The 24,455-nt window shown below is 55.4% G+C and overlaps 9 protein-coding genes across 9 annotated transcripts; 3 read left to right on the top strand and 6 right to left on the bottom strand.

Moving 5' to 3' along the window:
- Window positions 1–176: 176 nt before the first annotated feature.
- G647_00478 (uncharacterized protein) lies at window positions 177–1,994 on the bottom strand (the record flags this gene model as incomplete). The annotated part of the gene is made up of 1 exon (XM_008723881.1): window positions 177–1,994. The coding sequence occupies one exon, from the start codon at window positions 1,992–1,994 to the stop codon at window positions 177–179; it is 1,818 nt and encodes a 605-aa protein (XP_008722103.1).
- Window positions 1,995–2,788: 794 nt separating this feature from the next.
- On the top strand, window positions 2,789–7,804 carry G647_00479 (uncharacterized protein; the record flags this gene model as incomplete). Its single annotated transcript, XM_008723882.1, has 1 exon — window positions 2,789–7,804. The coding sequence occupies one exon, from the start codon at window positions 2,789–2,791 to the stop codon at window positions 7,802–7,804; it is 5,016 nt and encodes a 1,671-aa protein (XP_008722104.1).
- Window positions 7,805–8,188: 384 nt separating this feature from the next.
- On the top strand, window positions 8,189–8,802 carry G647_00480 (uncharacterized protein; the record flags this gene model as incomplete). The annotated part of the gene is made up of 3 exons (XM_008723883.1): window positions 8,189–8,355; window positions 8,468–8,573; window positions 8,725–8,802. 3 exons carry the CDS (start codon window positions 8,189–8,191, stop codon window positions 8,800–8,802), a joined length of 351 nt encoding a protein of 116 aa, XP_008722105.1.
- Window positions 8,803–9,912: 1,110 nt separating this feature from the next.
- G647_00481 (uncharacterized protein) lies at window positions 9,913–11,790 on the bottom strand (the record flags this gene model as incomplete). Its single annotated transcript, XM_008723884.1, has 2 exons — window positions 9,913–11,544; window positions 11,611–11,790. The coding sequence occupies 2 exons, from the start codon at window positions 11,788–11,790 to the stop codon at window positions 9,913–9,915; spliced, it is 1,812 nt and encodes a 603-aa protein (XP_008722106.1).
- A 1,682-nt stretch (window positions 11,791–13,472) lies between these two features.
- G647_00482 (uncharacterized protein) lies at window positions 13,473–13,972 on the bottom strand (the record flags this gene model as incomplete). The annotated part of the gene is made up of 2 exons (XM_008723885.1): window positions 13,473–13,848; window positions 13,959–13,972. 2 exons carry the CDS (start codon window positions 13,970–13,972, stop codon window positions 13,473–13,475), a joined length of 390 nt encoding a protein of 129 aa, XP_008722107.1.
- Window positions 13,973–14,388: 416 nt separating this feature from the next.
- On the bottom strand, window positions 14,389–15,405 carry G647_00483 (uncharacterized protein; the record flags this gene model as incomplete). The annotated part of the gene is made up of 1 exon (XM_008723886.1): window positions 14,389–15,405. One exon carries the CDS (start codon window positions 15,403–15,405, stop codon window positions 14,389–14,391), a length of 1,017 nt encoding a protein of 338 aa, XP_008722108.1.
- A 667-nt stretch (window positions 15,406–16,072) lies between these two features.
- On the top strand, window positions 16,073–17,431 carry G647_00484 (uncharacterized protein; the record flags this gene model as incomplete). Its single annotated transcript, XM_008723887.1, has 2 exons — window positions 16,073–16,883; window positions 16,950–17,431. The coding sequence occupies 2 exons, from the start codon at window positions 16,073–16,075 to the stop codon at window positions 17,429–17,431; spliced, it is 1,293 nt and encodes a 430-aa protein (XP_008722109.1).
- Window positions 17,432–18,360: 929 nt separating this feature from the next.
- G647_00485 (uncharacterized protein) lies at window positions 18,361–20,573 on the bottom strand (the record flags this gene model as incomplete). Its single annotated transcript, XM_008723888.1, has 2 exons — window positions 18,361–19,540; window positions 19,612–20,573. 2 exons carry the CDS (start codon window positions 20,571–20,573, stop codon window positions 18,361–18,363), a joined length of 2,142 nt encoding a protein of 713 aa, XP_008722110.1.
- A 976-nt stretch (window positions 20,574–21,549) lies between these two features.
- On the bottom strand, window positions 21,550–24,096 carry G647_00486 (uncharacterized protein; the record flags this gene model as incomplete). The annotated part of the gene is made up of 1 exon (XM_008723889.1): window positions 21,550–24,096. One exon carries the CDS (start codon window positions 24,094–24,096, stop codon window positions 21,550–21,552), a length of 2,547 nt encoding a protein of 848 aa, XP_008722111.1.
- Between the last annotated feature and the right edge of the window lie 359 nt (window positions 24,097–24,455).

The raw sequence follows: 24,455 nt of genomic DNA on the forward strand, positions 1-24,455 counted from the left end.
CCGTGGAGACAACATACAAGGCTCATCATTATTCCGCACACAGTGACTCCGTATTTACACAGTACCCCGAGTCAACGCGGTCGGAACTATGTCAGAGCAAGGGGTAGTGTGTCCACCTATGATGAACACAAACACCAGCCCACTCGGCACATCGACACAACCACGGAGTTCTAATCTCAAAAGACCGCACCGCCGATGAGGAAAATCCTCTCCTCCTCTCTTTGCACCCACTGCACGACCTTGTTGGCGCTCGAAGACAGGGCGTTCCTCGACGCAGTCGGGCCCGCCACGCAGTACAGCTCAAACATGGGCGTGACCCACGCAAGGGCGGTCGCGGATGCCCCAACGCTGTGGTGGACCCTCACGCCCGCGTGTTTCGCGTGGACGCTGGCGTGCAGGTTATGGTACAGCGACATCAGGCGTCTGCGCTGCTTGAGCGTCTCAAAGTTGGGCGAGAATGAGGGCATGAAGAACTGGACGTTGCCTTTCGACTTGTACAGAAAGTGGCGCAACACCGTGCCGGCGATGATGTCCGTCGGGGCCGGTCGGCCGGCTTGCACGGCAGCGTGGATGATGTGCATGCTCCGGTTGCGGCGAAACTCGTGCACGAGGTAGTTCTTCATGCTGTGCAGATCCTCGAAACCTTCCTTGTTTGCGCTGAGCAGGATGATGGCCACCGAGTCTTCTTGAGCGATACGTTCGTTTTCGGCCATTTCGCGCACGTTCTCGCCGCCCATGTCGAGGAAGCTGACGTACATGTACAGGTAGCCTGTGTTGTTGAAGCCAGGGAGGCACACGGGAATCCACGAGTCGCCTCCACCGGCTTTGACGCCTTCGGCTTCGAAGAGCATGTTGAAGATCAGTTGCAGGTCGCTGGGGTGGAGGGAGTGCTTCTTGGGCCGGATCACGCTGACGAGTCGGCCTCCCGCAACCACAAGACCATACAAGAGGTCGTCCACGCGGGCTTTGATCATCGTGCTGTTGATGATGTTGCGGTGTGACTTCCGGATCTTCAGGCACTCCAGGGCAGAAAGCAGTGTTGAAGGCGAGCCTCGCGTGAAGCTGTCTGCTAGCGACGACAACAAGACTTCGGTGCCTTGCAAGGGGCGCCTGAGATCACTGGAGGGACGCACTGAGAAGATGTGCGTCAAGGTCGGCAATGTCAACGTGGACAAAATCTGCATGTAGAGAGCCTCGAGCTGGACCCGTACTTGTGACTCGCTTTCCGGGAGACTTGTGATTCCCACCAGGAAAAGGTTCGTGCGAGACAGAATAACAAAAAGAACGCCGTCCGCCTGGAAGCTTCTGAGCTCGTCATCTGTTTCGGAATATGAAGAAATGATGGTCTGGATAATGCCCACATAACTTGAAATTACCGCATCGGAGCCGTGCCGTGTGTATATCGGCTTACCGGCAGCGGAGAGGATGAGGAAATGTTTGCGCTTGGATTTCCAGAGGCTCTGTGCCACGTCTTCGCCGACAACGTTATCGTCCACCTCGTCGAATTCCTTGCTGAAGTCGACGTCACCTTCGTCATGGATGCCATCATCGGAGTCGGCCTCGAACAATCCCTTGGAACTGCCAACCGACGCAGAGAGGTTCTGTCCTTCCTGGAGATCTCCGTCAAATATACTCTCCACTTCTTGCGTCTGGCGACCGAATGGTGCAAAGCTCCTTATGCTCGAGTTGTCTTCTCCAACTTCGCTTGTCTTGGTGCTTGTCGCAGGGCGGATGGACGGACTCGAGGGGGGCCGCGAAGGCGTCACGCGTAGTTCTTTCGATCCATCGGGTCTGTTATAGGCATTGACATCTGTCATGGACAACGCGGTTGTAGCCCCCGCAACGAGACCCCGTGTAGGCGGACGAGATGCATGGCTGGTCGAAGGACGCTCGTGCATGAAACTCAGCCCACTGGGTCGAGGAGGGAGTGGTGGGCGTTCGGTCTCAGAGGCCGACGACACGGATCTTCGACTGCGGCTCTCTGTGGTGTCCATTGTGACGGCGACTATGCGGCAGTCTGGACCTATTGATTAGTCGATGATAATGGTTCGTTCTGGACAAATGTGATGCGGTCCAGTGGCAGATGATGGTGGATTAGCCCGCATCATAGGCACTCTTTCCCAGGTTTCTATCGCTGGACGTCGCGTGCATGGTCGCAATGAAGCAGCCGTGGCATCGCTTGGACAGGTGAAGGGAGCTTCCTCGCTTCCTTTCATGATCGCACGGCACGAGAAGATGAGCGAACCTTGGTGCGCGGTCACGTGCCTCTCGCCCAGTGCGCGCCGCTTTTAAGCCAGTTCGTTTCTCAACGTCGAACTTGACTCTCACACGCTCAATACGACTGTACGATAATTTCCAGAACGAATGGCGACCGTGCACATGTGGCGAAATGACCACATCTGATGAGTGAAGCAGCAGGTAGCGATGAATAGAACGACCTCCGGTGGAGCGTAAAGCGGCGTCACCCCGAGCCCAAAGCAGCTTCTCATCTGGGCTTGGCGGCTGCCTCGCCTCTGTTTGGCCCGAGCAGAACCACCGTGTCCTGGCCGTTGTCTCGGTGCCTATATGTCACAGCGACAGTCCTCGCCTCTTACCATCCTGCCTTCAGAAGACAGAAGTGCACAGAGACAACGAAGCAATAATGGGCGGTATCTTCCACTAACACCTTGTTCACCGCTCGGTCACGAATATCAGGTGACGCCTTGATTGTCATCACGTTGATTCTCGCGGTCCCTTGATCGGCCATGTCAGCGGCCAATAGCCCACATACACCGCAAACCGTCGTGCGATGACCGACGCGAAAGCCGTACGTCGCTATCACGCCGGTGTCGAGAGAGCACTAGGCCTGTGGGATGCCACCAACGAGTGGGCTGACTACATTGCATTCCTCAGCCGCCTGGCAAAGGCACTGCAGGCTTCTCCCCCTGGCGCCGAAGTCCCGTTCAAGCCAACCCTCGCCAAATACCTGGCGCTGTGCTTGAAGCCGTCCTTGCCGTCGGGCGTGCATCAGAAGGCGCTGGAAGTCTACAGTTTGGTCTTCACTCTGCTGGGGACTGAGCGACTATCTCAGGACCTGCCCATCTGGCTTCCGGGAGTATCGCACACTCTCTCGTTCGCCACTTTGACCACGAGGCCGCTGTTCCTCGCGCTCTACGATGACCACCTCCTACATCTGTCCAGCCGTGCACTGCGGCCGGCCCTAAGAGCCATCATCTTGTCTCTGCTGCCGGGAATTGAGGAGGAGAACAGCGAGGATTTTGACCGAACCCTGAGCACCATCAACCGTGTACGACAGAGCTTTGCCGAAGATGGAACTGAAGAATTCTTCTGGCAGAGCCTGTTCCTCGCCTCCATCACAAGTACGTCGAAGCGACCAGGCGCCCTGGTCTACTTGACCCGGGAACTTCCCAGCTTAGGTTCAGCTGCAAGCCAGTCTTCAGACGGCGCCGAACATAGTGGGCGACAAGGCGAGACGTTGCATGAGGCCATCCGAGCTGTGACGACTCCTGAACCTGGTTTACTCATTCGCTGCTTTGCCACGGGACTCCAAGATGAGCAGCCCTTGGTACAACGGGGCTTTCTCGACCTTCTGGTCTCACATCTGCCCCTTGATGCACCGGTGCTCCAGACCCTTGTCTCGCCAAATGACTTTGATATCCTCGTCGCTGCTGCCATGTCGGTAGTCTTGCGGAGAGACATGAGTCTGAACCGTCGGCTGTGGACTTGGTTTCTAGGGAAGGAAGACAAGCGAGAAGGTTCGACAGACGTGGTACCCCATTCGGCCGTCGAGCCTACCGCACCTCCACAGCTCAAACTACATCCTAAGGCTCCCAGACATGATTACTTTGCTACCTTCGGGCTTGATTCGGTTATACGGAGCCTTGACAAAATGCTGCGTAGTGAGGCATTGTCCCCGATCGAAAGGGCCCGGCCCTTCCGTGTTATGCTCTCGTTGATGGATCGCTGGGTCATCGGAAAGTTGCCTGTTGAAGCGTTATTTGTCCCGGCAATGCAGGACTTACAGAGATATCAGGCGACTGCCCCTTCTCAGTCCTCTTTTGACGAGGTCTACCGGAGTGCTAATGTCTTCTTTGATGCCATCGAGCCTCAGCTGATCACTAGTCAGCTATTTCGGCTTCTCGTGCAGGGTGACTTGGAGCTCCTTGAGTTTATTTTGGCGAACTTCAACCTCCAGGAAGAAGAAATGACCACCATACACCTGCCTATGCTGTGTTTGGCGATTTCAGAAATTCTTCTTCGAGAAGAACATTCCGAGCTCCTGGGACGAGACCCGGCTCAGCCACTGCGCATAGCGAAGCTGCTAGAGGTCCTTTTGAGCCTGTTGCCTCCCCATACTGCGAGCAACCCTTTACAGCCGTCTGGAAACATGGAGCAGGCGGGGTGGCTCTCAAGACTCAAGGGCTTATATGAGCACTCTTCATACGTCAAGAAGGCAATCTTCGAAACGATTCCCCCGGCCATTGCTGCTGAGATTTTACTTCGCAACATCGCGCTCATTATCTTGGAGTGCCTGAGCCATCCGAACGACCAAGAATTGCTTGGGCCCCTGACCAATAGTTTTACCAAAGCCACGGCCCGGACTAGCAACTTCCAATCGCTGCGCGAGCTCAGATTCGGCAACCGACTCCATCATCTGCTCAAGGCTTCAAGTGAAGGTCCACGCCCCAAGTACGAGTCAATCAAGACGGTGGCGAGAATAGTGGACACGCTCCAAGCCTTTGACCCTAGCGAGGAAACTCTGACCAAGTCACATTTACTACAGCTCATACCAGAGCTCGTCTCTCAACTGTGGAAGTTGCTTCTGCCGTCCACACCACAGTTCCATGTAGAAGCCGTGGAGCAGATATGGAACCTTCGGATGCTATCCCACGAGTTGCTGCTTGTGGATAGCAAGATTGCGGAACTCATGTGCGAAGATGATACTTCTGCAGCACGGTTAGAAGATCGAATCGCGCGATTTTCTACTCTCTGGGCGCATACTCGTTTCCCCGAGGTCACTATCGAACTCTTTTCGTCGGTGCGAGGTATGCAGGAGGATGAGCTACCGTGGGCTACGCTTCGGCAACCAGTCTTAGCCATTATAGACGGTGTCGACGCTTCTCAGGCCAATGACCGGCGACGATTGTGGCTAAACAACCTGCCGTCGATCGGGCCCATCTTCAGAATCATATATGCCGAGTCAACCCATTCTGTGGAAGGTCAGATCTCCCTGCTCGGCCTGCACCGACTCCGAAAGGTCGCGACTCTGGCAAAGCAATCCGCTGCTCAGCGAAATGAATTCTTTGGGCAGGCAGGCTTTTCTGGCATGATGCTAGATATCTGCACAGAACATATTTCGTTGGGGCATTCCGAAAAGGAGATCTTCACAACAACTCTCTCTATCCTATGCCTGATTTTAGAAGAAGTCGAAATACGTGGAGACCACAACTTGATCCGTCTGTTGATGCAACTGTTATCTCAGGTAGTGCCGGACAGCCCGTCCCAGGAAGAGATACTGGACGTGTTGCAGATTATATTCTCGAAACCGAACATTGGCAGTCCACCGGGCGACCTCATCCAGGTCCTGATCTCCGGCATTTCGTCTAAAGGTATCGACTCGACCATCGACAAATGGGTTACACTTCTTTGCAATACCATCCCGTTGTACTCGACTCAGACTCTCTTCGCGAACATGCTCAGACTGACAGCCTGTTTCTGTGACCGGGTCAAGGACTACTTCGCATTAATGCGGCGACTTTATGACAGACCCGAACCCGCGGCCCAAATCAACGGAGCCAAGCCTATCCCGGCAGCAAAGCACCCCGAACGATCGATCAACAATCTACTTGCAGGGCTGGAGTACGTCCTAGCAAGGGCGCACACGCATCTGGTAGACCAGGTCTCCGGAGCCGACGAAGCTAGTCCCAAAGTTGCGGAGAAGACGCAGTTGCGGTCGATTGCGAACAACCGATTGACCGTTATCCTCTGTATGCAGGATACAATCAGACTCTGTGGCCAAATCTGGGTTTGGAGAATCTCGAAGAGGACGCTAAACAGCGCTTCGGATGGCAAGTCATTCGCGTACATCTCTTCACGGTTACGGACACGAACTCGCCGGATCCTGGAGCATTTGGCGGACGCCGAGCCACAAGAATGCCTCGAGACGCTCATGGGAATGTGGGTTGATGCTACCCGGAGAGACTCTGGACAGGACGTCACCTTGAATCTCATGCAAAGTCTTGATGGAGCAAGACCAAAGTTCATGATGCCTGCCACATTCAACGCTGTTTACAATCGTACGAATCCTGCGGCTCTGGATCAGTCGCAGAAGTCAAGCTTGTCGGTGGACGTCAGTGCGCTGGAGCTGATGGCGTTCTTGATAGCATACACATCCGCACTCGAGGATGACTTGCTTGAGGAAATCTGGACAGACTGCACAGCGTTCTTGCGGGAGGTGCTTGCAAATCCCATGCCACACCGCCAGATTTTGCTGAAGCTCTTAGAGTTCGTCGCGGTTCTGTGCCAGAAGATGGAGAACACCAATTTCGGAGAGGTGTTGAAGATGCGACGAGAACTGAGTGACCTATGTGCCAGGCTGTTCACGGCCATCTTCACAATCCGTCCCGCCGGGCTCGACTCGACGTCTCAGGCAATCCCCGAGTCAGCAAGTGCCAAAGCAGTGGCAGACACGCGGCCCAGAAACCCGTTGGAAGCTGGTGGTGCTATCCAGGTCCTTTGCGAGGCGCTTCCGATCATCAGCAATGCCCTTGGAGACCAAGACCGGCTGACGGCCACCCTGTCCGGGATCGCCACCCATGTCATCGGTCCGGCTTTGCGGTCAAAACAGTTTCCGCAGACGGTCAGTATCAACCTCCTGCAACTTGTGCTCCTGCTGGCCAAGTCCCAGCCGAACAACAAGACATGGAGGAAAGATGTTTCCGAGGCGATGAATGACAACAAATTCTTCCAATCACCGCCGGCGCTGGCGGAGGGGGGTTGGCTGCCTGTCTTGAAACAGTTCTGGTTGACGGATAAGAGCTTAATGCCAGAGCTCGTGTCTAGACTGAACCCCCCAACGACAGCGGGGATTATGTTCGGGGTGGGCGCCAGTGCCGCTCGAACGGAGGCTGACAGGAAGACACAGCTGAACCTGCGGCGTATCGCTCTGCTGCTGTTGGCGGCCGATGTGGATGCTTTTGTGCCAGACCTGATCCAGATCATCCGCAAAGTCGAAGAGCTACTGACCGCAACGTCGTCATCCTCTCCCTCGTCCAGCACACGCGGAGACATCTACCTGGTCCTCCGGGCGATAACCCTGACGTTTACCCAAACACATCTTGTATCCATATGGCCGATCGTCGACGTAGAGCTTCGCGACCTGTTCACAAGCATGCAGCAGACGGGCGAACCGACCTATACAAGCTTTTCGCATCTACAAGGAGCAAAACTACTGGATCTGCTTCTTCTCTTGAAGCCCGAAGAGTTCCAGTTGCACGAATGGTTATTTGTGACGGACACGGTCGACGCGGTTTATCCACCCCACGATTTCCAGTCGACGGCGATCTCGGATCAAATAGTGAGCAAGGGCAGCCACGACATCGAGCTGCCGACAGCATCTGAGACGGAGGCCAGGAAACCGTGGCTGTGTACAGACATGACGAGGACTGCAGAAGATCCACAGACGCTGTTGCGGCCTTTCTTCCGGCAGTTAAGCATCCACGCTTTTGAAGATACGTACAGCCTTCAAGCAGCAGACCTCGAGGCGTGTCGGAAGGACCTACTAGCAGATCTGTTTCTAGACTAGCATCAGGAAGAGTAGGTGATTGAGGCATATATTGGCCTCTTCCGCACGACCGTAGATGAGTTCTGCCCCTCAGCCCCAAGAGCCCTCTGCCGTTAGAGCCTCGGCCGCGCCCCAGGCCCCCGGGGCGCCGCTGGCCACAGATTAGTGGCGCCCATCGACCCCGTGGTGCCTGTGGCGCGCGAATGTGGAGAAGATGCGGCCCTGCCTCGTGAAACTTCGCTCGTTGCTGTTGGTGCTGCATCGCGATCCCGCCCGAACGTCACTTCCACATGTTCTTGTGATCTTGCCATATTTCACAAGCTCGACTTTCGTTGATAGTCGTCACATACACATCACCGGAAACTCACCCTCCGCTGTCCAGCTCACACGCGAACCTCCGAAGCTATGGCTTCACGCGCCTTCGTCCCGCGCCTCTCTTCCGCCTCCCGAACATTCAGAGCTTTCCCTCAATTCCAATCAAGGTCTTTTCAGTCAACGAGCAGACAGTTCCAGGAAGCTGCGACGGCTGCAGCTGTCCCTGTGAAGAGACCGGTGGGAGCTTTCAGAGGAGGGTGAGCTTTGTCGACCGCGCAGAATGAGGCGATGGCAAACTGCAGAGCTCCGAGCAAGCTCGAGCTGTTGTCACTAGTAAGAACAGAACGGCTGACAATTTGCGCTTCTTAGACTGTTTGGATTCCTTCTCGGCTCGACGCTGGCAGGCGCATCCGTCTATTACTACATCCTCGAAGAATACAAGGTTTCGAATGAGCTATTGACCGAGGATATCTATGTACGTTGGTGATTCCTCTCTTTCTCGAGCACATAGAGCTCGACAGCCGCCATTGCGACAGACCCTCTACATGGGACACCGCCGGCTTCTGTCAATTGAATATTGCCCACATCTTCACCATAAGAGGTCAACGCTAATACCGCGACACCAGGCACTCCAAGCAGCCGTGCAACGGATTCACTCCTACGTGACGGAACTCGAGAACAAGATGGGCCAGATGAAAAAATGAGCATTGATGACACAGGCCGGAGGAGCTACTGGAGCTACATGCGAGGGGGGCAAGAACGACAGCAGCATTTCAATCCTTCAATCCCCGATTGAGCGGTACTCGACGGCTTTTTCTCGGACAGGCACACGCACATAATTTCCAATGTTCTCGACTCCAGCTGCTTGAGCAAATGTAAAACAAAATGCGTCTTACGCTGTCCATGTCCTGTCCATGTCCTGTCCATCTGCAAGGTTTTGTCCATCGGGTCCAGAGTCGTCTTTGTCGGGCGCATTTTACTTCTCACAGCACGGTGCGGTCGGCGTTGCCCAAGGAGCACAAGAATCTGCGTCTTATGGTGCGCCCCAAGTCTTGTCTATCTGGCTGGGGTCCTCGAGTGGCTGGATTTGTGCAATATCAGCATGTAAGTCCTGGAGCATTATGGAGCGAGACGTTGATATCCTTCACTCCTGGCTTCAGACTCTACTGACGTAGCCAGTCCTAGCTGGTAAGTTCTTGTGTGGACGAGATTTTGGCGGTTGCATATGCAAACCCTCCACTTCATATTGCACAGCGCAGCCACAGGCGAAAAGGCGACTGGCCAGGGGCGACGCCTAAAGCACAACCTCCTATTCACCTCTCCGAAGCATCGTTATCTCCCCTTTCCTCCCAGATCCCCATCGAAGCGCTGTTGCCAGTATGTGCTAATCCTAGGGGCGGAAGTTGTGGAACGATCGCCAGTGCTGTAACATCGGCGGCAACCTCAAGCGGTGCACAGAGGCCTTTTGATGCCATCCGTACAGCTCAAGACCAACCAACAGACGTCAAGCAGGTGAGCACCACCAATCAAACGCTGGCCTTCCGACAAGACATGATAATCTTTCGGATACACCGAATCAACGACATCAGGACCCTCGACCAATTTGTCGGAAGTCTGCAAGGCTAGCAATCCGGCAGTCTCCCTTGCCGCGTCTATGAAGCACACACTCCACACAAATCAGCGTCTTTCGGCTGTACATCAACGCAGGGAACGAGGCAGTAAGCTCCGGGGATACGACAGATATAGCGATTGTAGGAGATTCTAACTACAGTAACTTCCTATGCAACCGACCCACAACATCAACGACATGGCAGTCATTTCTCAGAAACAGGGTAATCCTTTTTCCGCCCCGAAAACTCCCTATCCGCCGCGTCCACTGCAAGCCTAAACGTCTGGACCAACTCCTCCTTCTCCTCCAACCCTACCGACACTCTCACTTGGGTCACGCGCAAGTTATACCCTCCCACCCATTCCAGCTCCCCACCATACACCCCAATGGTGTACGGCAGCGCGATGGTACGGTGGGCACCCAAATGCGGGCCCATATGCACGTGCAGATTATCATAAAAGGCAATCACAGAGGGCAAGTCCTGGAACTCGACGCTGAAAAGACACCCATACCCCGGGCGGGGGAACTCGGGCGTCGGCACCCGCAGGAAGGGCGCGTAATTCTGCACCATCTCTTCACTCGTCGTCGGATAAAACACGGCCTTGACACTGCTGAGGGGATCCTCGGCCTTCACGGCCAAGAAATTGACCACCGCCTCGGCGTTGGCGTTCAAGATACTCGTCCGCGAGAGGTACGTCCTCGAATTGAGCGCCAATTGGGCCGCGTCGCGCACGTAAAGCCCCACACCTGGGTCTGCACGATACGTTGTATCAAAGAGCGTCTTGAGTGCGGCATAGTGCCTGGAGAGTGGTGACAGGACGGCACTCCCTGCCATGACGTCCGCGAAGCCGCTGAACGACTTGGTGAGGGACGTGACGACAATGTCTGCCACGGCAAGGACGTCGACGTTGGCGAACGAGCCGATCGTGTCGTCGACGATCAGGAGGGTGGAATACCGCGTCGCGAGGTCGCGGAGGCGACGCAGGTCCGCCACGCGCAGGAGCGGGTTGGTCGGGAACTCGGCCCAGATGGCTTGCACTTGACTGCTTCCGCTTGCGGTTGGATTCGCGGCACTCTGTTCATGCCTTGACGCGAGATGCCCTTCGAGTTTGAGCAGATCGGACTCGTCGCCCAGGCCGAAGAATTCGACCCCTGGGCCGAAGTCTTGAAGTACGTGGATGGTGGAGTGGAATGAGAAGCCAAACAGCGCAGAAGGGCCGTCGAACTGGCTCAGCACAATCCGGTGCGTCCAGTAGATGGCCGCCATGCCGGTCGGGAAGAGGTACACGTCCGAGGGAGACACGGACACGGACAGCTCGGTCACGGTCCCTGTGCTTGTACTCGTCGTAGTGCGAGGCCCGCGGGCAGCGCCTGCCGCTGGCGCGCGGTTCAGCATCATGGATATCCTTTCCTGCAGGGTCGTGTGGGCAGGAGTGGTCCACGCGGTGGTGGTGCTCAGAGCTGAAACCACCGTCGTTGATGCTTTCTCGGCGTCCGTCGGCTTGCACTCCTGCTGACCCTCCGTCAGAGAGTCGATGCTCGTCAAGCAATCTTCGGCGAGACGCGAGGAGATGCCGACCCCGGCGTTGAGCCAGAAGCTGTGCACGGTGGAGGTGCGTTCGACCGGGAAAATGACCGTGTAGAGCACGATCGGGAGGGGATCACCACGTATTCTGAACGTCCGAGTACTTATCCTATCCCGGGAGATCGTGCCCTCGCCTCGAGCAGCGGCGGTCGCGAAGTCGATACACATGGTCGCGACTTGCCGCGAGGGGAAGATATAGCATCCCTGGGCCTGGGAGTCGAGGTCGGCGAACTCGATGATCTTCTGGGTGAGCTGTGATGGGCGTCAATATACACGCAGCATCATCACTAGGTGAAATACACAGTAGGGCCACCTCACCTCTAATACATCCCTGTGGAGGACGAATCGGGGGTACATGCTCTTCAACTGGGCGAACAGCGTGGGATCACGGTCGTTGAACCGCTCGATCGATCGCCATGTCGGGAGATGGACGGTGATGGCATGTCTGGGGGCTGGAGGCAATGCTGTGCCCATGGGGGTTTGGATCTCTGCCACCATTGAGGTGTCGTGTGTACGGTACCTAGGTACGATGGATGGGGAGCAAGGGAGCAAGGGAGCAACGGCGCCAGGGATATTCCCCTCTGCGCTATAGTATAGGTAGGTACTCTCCAATGTCACAGATAAAGCAAGACGAGACAGGCAGGCTGACAGACAGACCGACAGACAGACAGACAGTCTGCACCCATGGCGGGATTGTCACGGTTGCGTTGCTTAATATCAACACGAGGACGACGTATGCGCCACAACCATACTGTACTTACACTCACAGTCATTCTCACTTTCTCACACTCATGCCCACTCACACATTTTCTCATACTCCATACCGGGTCGAAGCGGCAGCAGGGCAGTACAGGGTCGTAGAAGTGGCAAGCAGCTGAGGCAAGCTTTTGTCTCATCCCAGTCTGCGTAATTTTGATCGAGGTGGACGGGTGGGGAGGGGGTTTCTTTTCCGCGAATCACTACTGTACTACTAGTACTGCAATGCCACAGGTCCGCTGTGTGTGTCTGATTCCTTCCAACCAGCTAGGATGGGAGGTCGGGAATACGAAGGTCAAACTAGCAATGCTGTAATTAGGTGGGTAGCCTTGCACCGGGGGCATCTCACACGAGATCTGGGCTCGTGTTCGCGCCTCTCTGAGAGTCCACAGTAGTGTAGCATGCTTATCAGCCAAGACATCCAAAGAGGCGCTTGGATTCGTGTTCAGTACGCTTGTACTGTGCCTCGCCATCAGTTTTGGGCGGTCCGCAATGACATTCGGCATTCGGCATCGGTCTCTTCGTGTTCGCGGCCATGCTTGCACGAGTACTGCAGAAAACGTGGAGCGAAGCGGTGGGAATTTAGGAGTGAGTCTTCCAAGATCCATCGAAGGGCCGCGTGAGGGACGATGACGGTCAGCCGCCCGCTAATCACAATTGGTCCTGTATATGCCGCTTTAGTGTCTACCTAATTGCTACGGGCTTGAGCGTGTAAGCATTGGCGTGCCAGGTGAAGCGTAATGAAACATACGGAGTACGAAATCTGGCACAGAATACTCCATGTATTCTGATGACTTTGCCGCCCTGAGGACGGTGCATGTCACGGCCAAGTCGGTCGCCAACTACGTTGAGATCGCGGTCCAACAAGTTTGGTGGAGTGAGTGTAAAGGCAAGAGGTGAAGCGAGCAATGTACTGCTCCATGGGCCGTTCCGAAGATGCAAAGCAGACTACAGAAGTTTCATTCGATTTCATTCCGTCACTTGGAGATGATTTTCCTAGTCGCCGTAGAAAAGCGTATCTGTACCTCCTGCTTCATGGTCTCTAGCCTGCCGATTTCTCTGGGCCACTTTCAATTCGAATGCTTTTGTCTCATAACATAACGTAGCTCTCCTGGTCTGATTGCCTCGAAGCTCATACGGACCGTAGCAGCGACTTTGCCCTGCCTTAGAAGACCGCCCATCGTTAGGGAATCATGCGTATATCCCAATCCTGGGGGTAGGCAGCGGACAAAGTCGATAGTGCATCACATGAACGCTCACCGTCCCGTGCATTGCTGATATTCCAGCATGCTAGTGTGCCTCATTCCTGTCACGAGCCACTTTACGTCGACCCGCGTCGCGACTGCCTCCTCCGGGCCGGATATGGGTTCTGGCTGTGTGAGTGCAGCTTCCAGCGTCCGTCCCACCGTTTGCTTCCTTTCAGCTTAGAAGCCTCTGCCTCTACCACGGCCGCGCCCGCCCCCTCTTCCACGACCTCTGGGCCCGCCCCGGCCTCGGCCCCGCGAGTCGCCCTCCTTCCGTGCCTTGTTCTTCGGCTTCGGTTGATCATCTATAAGTAGTGTATCTAGAGGTAGGGAGTCAGGCAGGATGTAGTATCGGATGGTCGAACCGCGGATGTTGATGGTGTCCAGGCTGATGGTCTCGCTCGGCGCAAGAGGATTCGTGCGGTTTCTCGTCGTCATCTTGACTGCTCGCAGCGCCGTGTTCATCTGAGGTGATACTGAGGTGATGGTGCCGGAAATTATAGTCCCATTCTTGAGTTCAATCGTGACAGATTCGTTCGCACATTTCATAAGAAACCTACCAAATGTCAGCACAGAAGAACTCTTCGTGGCGGAAAGATTGAAGGGACTGCAGCCACACGTTGCTCAGCATGGGAGTTCCAGTAGCCAGCCGTGGTCTCTACGTACCTGACGAGCTTCATTTTTGCGCAAATGGGCGGTCAGTTGCGCCGCCGTGCGCAGAGGTCGAGACGGTCGTCGATCTGCTAGAAATTGCAAGCGCGTGGGAAAGGTCGAGCCGGGGGCAGATGTTTGATCGCTAAGAGTATGGCCGCTGGGTGTTTGCAATGTGCTGGACATACTCAGTACACTGTTGGGATCAAGAAAGTCTGCGAAAAGCAGCGCAGCCTTGCGTCGGCCAAGCAAAAGTCTTGGCGCAAGGCTGGCAGATAAAGTCCGACTGTTCACTGCAGGTTCAAGTTCAGTTCCTCTTCTCTTCAATTCAGCTTGGCTATAAGTTCCTGTAGTGGCGATGAAGTCCCTCAGGAAAATCTGATCCCAGCACCCGTCGATCCTGCCTGTCTGCATCTCGCTACTTTCTCTCTCTGGCTTCGACGCTCTACTTCCTCTTCTTCACCACCAATACAACCAGCGCGCTGCCGCTGTCAATCCAGTCCCTGCCCTTGCCTTCTGGCACTTCCTCCATGATCTCCTTAGAGCGCCTGACGAAGTTGTCCATCACGTCCTCGAGTTCTCCCCTCTCTACCTTCTCCCTGTTTGCTTCTCGCCAGCGCGTGACAGGACTGGCGGTTCCCATCAAAGCCTTGACTCTAGCGAAGTCCGTTCGCGTGGTTCCGGTAAAAAAGTCCTCGCCCGGCGCCACCTTTCCGTCTTTGTTGAATTCCAGCCTGACAAAGTCTTTCTCGTCAAACTCTTCGAGGAGCTTTTTCAAGCTCTGGTCATTTGCGTCAAGACGGTCGATACATTCCCAGGGCATGCCTAGGTCGATATACATCTCGCGACTGATCCTGTTTCCTGGCAGTTCATAAGGAGCGAGCGTCTCCTCTTCAAACTTCTTGAAGAATTCCCGCAGCTTGTGCCCGTTGGGAGTAGTATTGGGGTCAATACTGTAGCCCGCAAAGCACCATATGATAACACTCCCACCAGGCTTGAGTATCTTGGCCGCCTCCCCCCAGAAATGGGGCATGTCGAACCAGTGCGCGGCCGTGGCGGCCGTGATGAGATCCACACAGCTCGACCCGTCCGTCGAGAACTGTTTCAGGGCTGACAAGTTGCTCAAGCTTTCGGCTGAAGAGACCTCGTATGTAATAGGTGCCCCCGACTTCGTTGAGCTCGGAACAGTTCTCGCGGCCTCAATCATGCTCTGGCCCGGATCTGCCCCAATGGCATGTTGAAAATGTGGTGCGAGAGACCTCGTCGCGATGCCTGGACCGCAACCCACGTCAACGACCACGTTCAGGTCTCCACCTGAAGACGTGTGGTGGGATATGACAAGATCGATGACCTTGTCTGCGTAGCCAGGACGATGCTGGAGGTATCTCTGCGCCGACGCGGAATCATAATTTCGAAATGTCGGATCCTGCCTGGCCGCCTGTGAAGATGCGGTAGTTGCCATGCTTGCCTGCGCTGTTGCTGGGGTTTGGTGTCGTCAGAACGATATTCGAGCAGAGGAATCGTGCAGTACAGTCTTTCAGGTCCGCCGTCCGATCTGATGAGCCTGTCTCCAAAATGATCAGGACACCCGAAGTGCACAAGTCGTGGTCACACTCGGCTACGTTCGTCGGGCGTCGAGCAGAGGGAGCTTCGAGACCAAGTTCAAGTCGCCAGCAGACGGGTCAACGGACAAAACCACTTCAAGACTTCTTGAGTGGAGGGAGGTTGGAATCAGTCCGATCCCCCTCCGCTTGAAGATATCTTCATTCCCGGCGCACCGCCCCGCTTCAGCCTGCTCCGTTCCCGACAGGCGCCCCACCATGTATGGCCAAAGACACGCAGGTACTATAAGCTACACTGCCTTTGGCTTGAAGTGGCAGCATGTGTCTCAAACGGGCATGCAAACCCCAGTCCATCGTGCCGTTGACCGGCCCAGTCCTGCGACCAATGAAATCACGAAGCGCTGGGTTTCATCGGATCGTGGTTCACGATGGAGATGTCCGTGCGGAGACAGATTGTATATGAATGTCGACAAAATGCAATGTTGACGTTTACATGGCATACGACTGATCTCCCTAGACACTTTTCCGCATACAAGCAACACTTTCTCAGTCGAGCACACCTTCGCCATGCCTGCCCTTGCAGAAGACCTCGTTGCCGCAATCACAAAGTCCGTGTCCGATGGCTTTGACGATCAGATTGCTTATACCCAGAAACTCATCCAATATGGCGGCCAGCGTGGCGAGGAGACAGAGGTCCAGAACTTTGTCTTTCAGCAGTTCGCGGACCGCGGCTATGATCCTGTCAAGTTTGACATGGACGAGGAGGCAATCGGCAAACACGTCGGTGGCGGCAAGTTCAGTGCTACCCACTCCCGCGCCCCTTGTGTTGTAGGCACGCACAAGCCCAAAGCCCAGCACGCCGAGGGCAAGAGCCTCATCCTCAACGGGCATATAGATGTCGTTCCCTTGGGCCCTGTCGACATGTGGGATGGCGATCCGTACAGTGCGAAGATTGTGGGCGACAAGCTCTACGGCCGAGGGGCCGGTGACATGAGGGGCGGACACGCCGCGTATCTGTGGGCACTGGACGCATTACGACGCATTGGACTGCAGCCCGCCTCGGAGGTTATCTTGCAGTCTGTGCCGGAGGAGGAGTCGACCGGCAACGGCACACTGATGACACATCTGAAAGGCTACAAGGCCGACGCGGTGCTGATCCCCGAGCCGGTGCAAGAGAAGCTGGTGCGCGCGAACGTCGGGGTTCTGTGGTTCCAGGTCGAGGTGCGTGGTAGGCCCGTGCACGTCCGAGTCATGAGCACGGGAACAAACGCCATCGACGCATGCTGGAAGCTAGTGGAGCCGTTGCGCGAGTTGGAAGCCGAGTGGAACGAGCGGCACGTCAACGCGAAGTTCTTTGAGAAGGAAAAACATCCCTTGAGTAAGTTTTGCGAGTTCGGCACTTTTGTCGCTGTCCCACCCTAACCTATGTCTACCTTTTGCACAGACCTGAACGTCGCGATGGTCAATGGCGGAGACTGGCAGAGCTCCGTGCCGGCGTGGTGCCGCATCGATTGCCGCATGGCCATCGTGCCCGGTGTGAGCGCCCAGGCCGCAGCCCAGGAGATCGAGAAGAGAATCGCCGACTTTGCCCGCGCGGACCCGTACCTCAGCGAACACCCGCCCAAGGTGACGTGGAACGGATTCTACGCCGAGGGCTACGTGCTAGAGCCGGGCAGTGACGCCGAGAGTGTGCTGCGCACGGCGCACAAGCAAGCGACGGGCGAAGACCTGGATTACCAGACCTCGACGGCATATCTCGACGCGCGTGTCCACAGCATCTACGACAAGATTCCCGCCTTGGTCTACGGGCCCATCAGCGGCGACATCCACGGTTTCGATGAGTGGGTCAGTGTTGAGAGCATCAAGAGGGTGACGATTGCCATTGCCCTGTTTATCGCCCAATGGTGTGGCACCGAGAAGATATGACCATGTAACCAGATATGAATGTGCAGTCAATTTCTTGTCTGCTCACCTGACTATCGCGGAAAGTAAACCACCCCTACATCCTGGCCAGGATATTGTAGAGGATCAACATAACTGCCCCAGAGTATTATATTGTAGACGATCAACTCGTCCCGTCCGGTCCGGTCCCGGCGTTCGATCAGTCGGTCGGTCGGTCGGTCAATCGAGTCGGCTTGTACTCCCATACTCCGAACCATCCATCGTACTCGTATTACTGTAGCCGCTTCGAGTTATTGCCCTGTGCCGTGCTGCGCTGCGCTGCACTGCCCTGCGCTATCTTGCGCTCCGTGTCCGTGCCTGCATGCTTCCAGTCCCCGAATGTGTTGTGTGTGGCCTTACAGTATGCACTTGTGAGACCGGTACGTCCTCGTACACTCGCACAGATACTTGCTTGCTCAGAGGGGGCGGGGTCATCGACAGTATATACCGTGTATGTACCCGTGCGTTCGACATACCGGGTATACCCGATACACCTCAACGCAGTATACCCAGTATACCCCGTACGTGTCTCGGAAAGGTGTGCCGGGAATAGTACAGTTCAAAGCCGGGCTTTCTTTGTTTGCTTGTCTAACTTATGCGCTTGGGTTCATGTCTCGGTACGGAGTACGGATGTACTTGATCTTGCTTGATTAGTACATAGGCACTCCCGGTAGTAATATGCCAATTCGGAAGATGAACCGCGATGGCGCTTTTCTTTTTTCTCGGACTCCGTATAATATGTTGATTCGGGTGCCTGCCTGCCTGTACTCATGACCCATGAGACTGATCTTTTCAACCGATCTACTTATTCAGCGGAGTCAGTAATTACTATGATTGCGTACTGTATTCCGTATGTGATTCTAAGTTCCTATGTCTTTTCTCCGCACTATGTAAATCCGGTACACTTCCAATCATTATCTCGTCAGCGGGCTCTCTTGCCCCGGCAAGGCTTGGTACCTCGGCTTCCGGTACGCCTGATACTGATACTGAGACCGTGGGTTCGACTGATCCGGACACGCTTCGGCGGTGTGCACCATGTCGGCCGTCGGCCGGTCGGAGGACAATTCATCGAACTCAGGAGGCGTGGCGACTCCACTTGCGACGTCCTTCTTTTCTGCCCAATCTTTCCCCAGCCGCGGGGCCGTGAGGTCCACGCCGTCCAAGCCGCCGAAGAGGACGTCTCCCTGCTTCGTGACAGGGATGCCACCGTCCAGGTTTGTCCACTCGCCGCCCATTTGCGCTTCCTCGAACGCCATGCGCTGCACCTGGAACTTGTCATCCATGATCCATCGCGCGCGCCGGAATTCGCCCCACCGGAAACGGCGCTGCATCCAGCCTACCAGTGGCTCCAATACGAGGTGTAAAAGGACAATGGCCCCGCCTACAGCCAGGATGATCACCACGCCAAGCACGCTGAAGCTGACGGTCGAGCCGGTGAATGCCACTTTCTGACTGGAGCACATGGCCTTTGACACAATGTCGGTTGGGCTCTGCAGGTAGGCTCCCACGGGCATGTCTTCCGTCTTGACACTGGGAGCCGCATACTCGACGACGACGTGCTGAAGCTTCGCCAGGCTGATCTCGAACCAGTTGGCAAGTTCGATCTGCCATTGGTGATCCGGCAGTGGGACTTGTTGGACGCGGTCGTAGATGGTTTCCTGGGCGCGCAGAGCGGACGCGCCACGGCCGGAGATGGAGTGAAAAGTCGAGAGAGAGCGAGAGGACAGCGCGATACGGGATGCGACCGTGTATTGTACCTCGTTGAGGTTGAGCTTGGTGGCGTCGAGGGCCGCCCAGGCCTGTTGGTATCCCGTCAGGGGCGTACAGAGCGTCTTGTCCTCGACGTTGCAATATTGGTATTGATCTGCACATGCCATGGCGGAGACATATTCATCTGCGGAGAAATACGAGAGGTTGATGCCGTTGTAGGAACCGAGATCGACGTAGAAGTTTGCGCTGAAGAACGGGTCGGATGTTGGGTGGTTGTATTTTATTGCGTTGGCAGCAAGGAAGATGATGGTGAGGTCCGCATCTTGGGGGTCGAGTTCAGGGATGGCCATGAAGGTGGCGTCGTCGAGGGGAACTTGGAGGGCACTGGATGTCGGGCGACTCGTTAGTGGGGATTCTCGGTGGCGTTCCTTGTGTGCAAGCACGGGAAGACTTACTTCACTTCATAGCCGAATCCATCGATAAAGGCATGCTGGTTGTATAGGTAGGTCGTGTTCGTGTCGACGGCGGCGCCAAGGTATGCGCCGTAATGGTATTTTCTGATCCGATCACCTTGGACACCGAGGCCGTCGTCCCCAGTTGAAGTGATGACAGAAACGAAGTCACCCTTCACGCTCAGCGGCGAGCAGGTAGTGACTTTGCGGAAACCCACTCGGCCAGAGTGTGGAGCATTGATTCCAAGATCGTAGTGCGAGTCGATCAGCCCGGTGTCCATCTTGTGAGCCTGTGGGACAGCGCAGATTGAAGGATCGAAGGGACAAATCGTGCCTCCCGAGGACCAAGGGATAGATTGCGTGGTATACATCCCACAACGGAGTTTGTTGTTCAAGCTAGTATTTTGATCATAGCATTGCCGCGTATACTCTGCGGCCACCAGCGTATCGTTGAGATCCTTGTACTGCATTGCGAGCGTCCGCTGCTCCAGCGTCGCTGACGGGTCGAACGACCAATACCCACAGTCGTCGCTGACGATCAAGCGTTGAGCCCCTGCCGCACGCGTAACAAGAGATGTGAGAATCGAGGCCGCTCCAAACGCGAGCAGAAATACCAGCGCGAAGAGAGCGAGTGGCAGCGATCGAGTCCATGGCCGTCGCCCACTCTTCCGCCAATACCACGCGATCTCGGTGAAGGATTTGGTAGCCTCAAAGGGAGATCCCGTATTGCGAAACACAAGTTGGTGCTGGTGATAGATGCCGTCTTTAGCATTCGGACTGGCGGAACATTGATGGCTGAGGAAGCTGAGGACCCTCCATAGGCAGGACCCGACGATGGTGACGAAGAGGGCGAGGAAGGCTGTTAGGAGGGATGCCGACCGTGCGGATAGCGTGATTGTGCTCCCCACGATGATACCGCGAGACCAGTCTACCCAGGGACCCGTGTAAATGGAAGCTTCGGACATCGTGGACATAATGGAGGCAATGGAACGGGGAAGTGATCTACCATCTTCAGAGACATGGAAATCCTCAACATTATCATGTAGAAAGATACCCGCAACGGCCACCCTTCAAAGGCTGAAGCCAAGGACGATTGAGGCATAGCAGTCAAAAAGGGGTATCAACGACTCAACCTCAGCTGGAATACGAGGTTCGGCGCAGGTATTGACACTTTGAGGTACCTCACAGAAGCTTGACGTCTGTTACTAGCCAATCGCGACTTGCATGCGACCTGGCCGCAGTTACAACATCTCGGGAACTGCATCGCCACGTGGTTGCACCGTGAATGCAAAGCTTCACGGCTTCAGGGAAGCGGGAGAGCTTGGCGCGTCTCGAAATAGGTACCAGAGGTCTTGGTATTGCGGATCAAAAGAGAATGATGGGCTTCAAAAGGACGTTGTGGTCAGGTCTGAAATGAGGTCGAGCAAAGGAGACAAAGTCGGCGTGCGGCGGATACGAGGTGCCAAGACCCCGCCTTACCTATTGAGGAAGGTCGATGCCGACAACAGGGCTGACCAAAATCAAAGGTAACGGTGACACGCCTCTCATGCTGCTATCACTCTCTCCACGTCAAGTCGGTGCCTTGTCCCAAAGGCTCGGGAGTCACACTCTGTAACCCGCGAAAGTCACCTCGGACGGCTCGTGCAGACACGGCCCAGGTCTGAGACCGCCTCGCATCGTGCCACACCTGCCGACGGGCAGAAGCGTATTTGCATTCTTGGTATTATGGCTAGCTAGGTATGGTATCTGTGGACTTCAACGACAGATGTGGTTGCTAGCCTAGAACGAAGGCTAGACACAAAAACAACGCTTGGACGCTGACAAACACGAAAGGAGATGGCTCGATGTGTTGGCGGTCCTCCGATATCCCAAGAAACGAGCGTGAGTACGTGCGTGGCTTCTCATCAGGCCCGCTGTGGGAAGCCTTTCCAATCTTCCACTTCAAGAAATTCTGGATCCTAACGAACTCTGCCTGCCGTTGCCCACGGGGATAGGCAGGAGGGACATCCGTTTCCCCTTGCCGCTCATTGCGAGCACACTGCTGGGTCTGGTGACTGTACGCTTTGACAACGGACTAGAGTTCAGCTCCACGGGATGGTCCTCTTCGTTTTCGCTTCCCTGGTCATCCTCCTCCAAACGGTCCGACCGTTTCCCAGGACTACTGTCATGTCGGCTCACCATGATAGGATTGTGGGACATCGACCGCAAGGGTACCTGTGAGGATCCGTAACTTCTGCTGAGGCTGGATGGCGGCCTGGGAATTGACCCTCCACTCATCGTAGGCTTGTTGTCACGATTCACCACAATGGATGACGGTGAGCGAATGGTGCCAGGGACGGGAGCACTGGCGTTTCGATTTCGATGATAGGGTACGGGGTCCAACAAACTACTAGTCCTTGCTGGGACAGGATCAGCGACACGTTCAGCAAATGATCTGAACTGTTGATGGTCTTGCTTCGCCAGTGTTGGAAGCATACCCGACGGGGACGCCGATGCTTCGCGACTCAGCGGGCTCCTCAACGGCAGTGCAGTATTGGACGAGATCGACCGGGGAGTATATCTTCGCGCCGTGTTTGGCGTGGTGGTAGAAGAGGATCGATATGACGGTGCTAGCGTGCCGTCGTCCGACTTGACCACAGCCGACCATCGTGGCTTGTGTGAGAGAGGCGTAGGCTCGGGACGGGGTGCAGACACCACGGGAGGTGTATATACACCTTGACGGTACACTGACGGTGGCCCGGGCAGAGGTGAAACCCCGCGTCGAAGTGCACCACTGCTTGAATGCGACATGGGTGTCGTTGGGCGTCTCGACTGTGGAAGCATGGACGACCGTCTATTGCCTAAAGTCGGAGGCGGCGGCCTGCTCGTCGACGGCGTACGTTGTTTTGTGTACCCATTGAGGCCGTATTTGGGCACAGGCTTTTCCATTCGCTGTGGCGGTAGATCCACCGACGAAGGCGGAGAGCTGCCGGGAGTGCTTGCGAAGGTGCTCGCGAATGATCGGTCTCCCGACATGATGCTCGAGATGGATTCTCGGAGATGTGAGTTCTGTCTCGAACTGACCGGTTCCAAGAGGCTTTCCAGATCTTCCATGGTATCAGTCAGGTCCCGCATTCTGGAAGATAGATCCTTATGCAAGCGCAGGATCTCTCCATTGACAGTCAAGCGATCCTTCAGACCTTTCTGGATGATAGCAAGTACTCGCTGAATAGCGGGACTGTAATGCAGCCTCTTCGCCTCGAAGCTCTCCGTTCTCTTTGCGAAAGCCGATGGATTAGTTGCCGGGTAATTTTCATGGATGGCTTCCTGGACCTTGACTATACTCCTTTCCACCGAGTCGCACATCTTCTGAGCTTGCCGGCCAGCGTTGCGGAACACAATGACCCAGCGATCCTCACTCAGTTCGCGGCGGAGTGTTTCGGCCTCTTTTGATAACTCTGTCCAATTCTTTTCCAGGCGTGCCCGCTTTTCGTCGAGTTCCCGGCATGCTATGGGAAAGATCTTTTCCGCCCGAGACTGGAACATTGACAATCTCATGGGCAAGAAGTCCAGCGACGCTCTCAGGGGCTGCATGCGAGCGAACAGTGCGAGGAGGGTCGAGTCGTCGTGAGGGTTCTCGATGATGGGCGATCCAAGGGGTGAGGATTCGAAGGTGGGTATGCTGAATCGGGAGTTCGGGGTGGTTTTCTTCTGCGTGGGTTCATCGATAAACGATTCGAGCTCGTTCAAGTCGATATTCTGACCGGAGTCGGCATGTGACTGCGTTTGATATGCCGTGTGCCGCTTCTCTTCCATTTCGAACACCATAGCACTGAGCGCGTCCATCTCTTGTCCCACGTCTGCGAGGACCTTGGACCAGAGCTCTTCCCATTCCATAGCCAGTTCGACTTGTTCATGTACTTTTTTGAGCTGTTTCCGGACATCGTCCCACCCACCCAGAGTCACCTCCATCTGTTCGACGACTGCCTGCAGATCTTCGGGGTTCGCTTCGCCAATATCGGGCCGACCCTGCAACTCCTCGATCGAAAGGACATACATGTTGATGAGGTTTCCGAACTTGTTCACAGTTTTGTCCGTGTCATCCAGACCCAACCGTCCCGCAGCCGCCGCCCATTCGACATCGTCCTCAGCATCCAGATTTTCCAGAACCTTCAACGCCTTCTTGATCCATGACTGTATTTGTTCGGCTGCACCGTAAATGGCCTTGATCGCTTTTCGGGCGGTCGGGAGAGTCGTGACCGCAGCGCTCAGGGACTCGGCTTGGGGGACATTTATTGCCGTGAGACTGGCGATTTGGCTGTTGAATGACTGTCGGGAAAAGGAGAAAACGGAATCGCTCCGTGAAAGACTATCGGGGATCACGAAGGAACCCGCGTCACTGCTGGGTTCGGAAGAGGCGGAATTCGCCTGGTGTTGGGAGGAGACATCGTTCGATAACGAAGGGACAAGGAGTTGATGTAGGTCGACATCGCTTGGGGTTTCCACCATCGACGGGCGGCGGAACACAGGGGTCATAACAGTCAGCTAGAAGCAAGTCAAGCCTGCTCAATCTGCCGGATTTCGAGGCCAGAGGACCCAAAAGCAGGGCACTGCAGTGGCAGTCTTGTTCATGTGCGGTGGAATCGCTGACTGTGGCAGTTGGATGAGCTTGAAGTTGGGAGGTTTAGACTCGATCGTATTTGATCTGTGACTAGCAGATTCTCTCGAGCAAGTCGCGGGATGTCATCGGGACCCAGTGTGTACGGACAAAAATAATGCGTGGCAGTTGATTAGGCGTGCGTGAAGAAATGAATGAATGGACGAGGTTGGACACTGGAAGTTGTTGGCGGTGCAAGTGCAAGTGCAAG

This window comes from Cladophialophora carrionii, assembly GCF_000365165.1.
Source record: "Cladophialophora carrionii CBS 160.54 unplaced genomic scaffold supercont1.1, whole genome shotgun sequence".
NCBI classification, from domain to species: domain Eukaryota; kingdom Fungi; phylum Ascomycota; class Eurotiomycetes; order Chaetothyriales; family Herpotrichiellaceae; genus Cladophialophora; species Cladophialophora carrionii.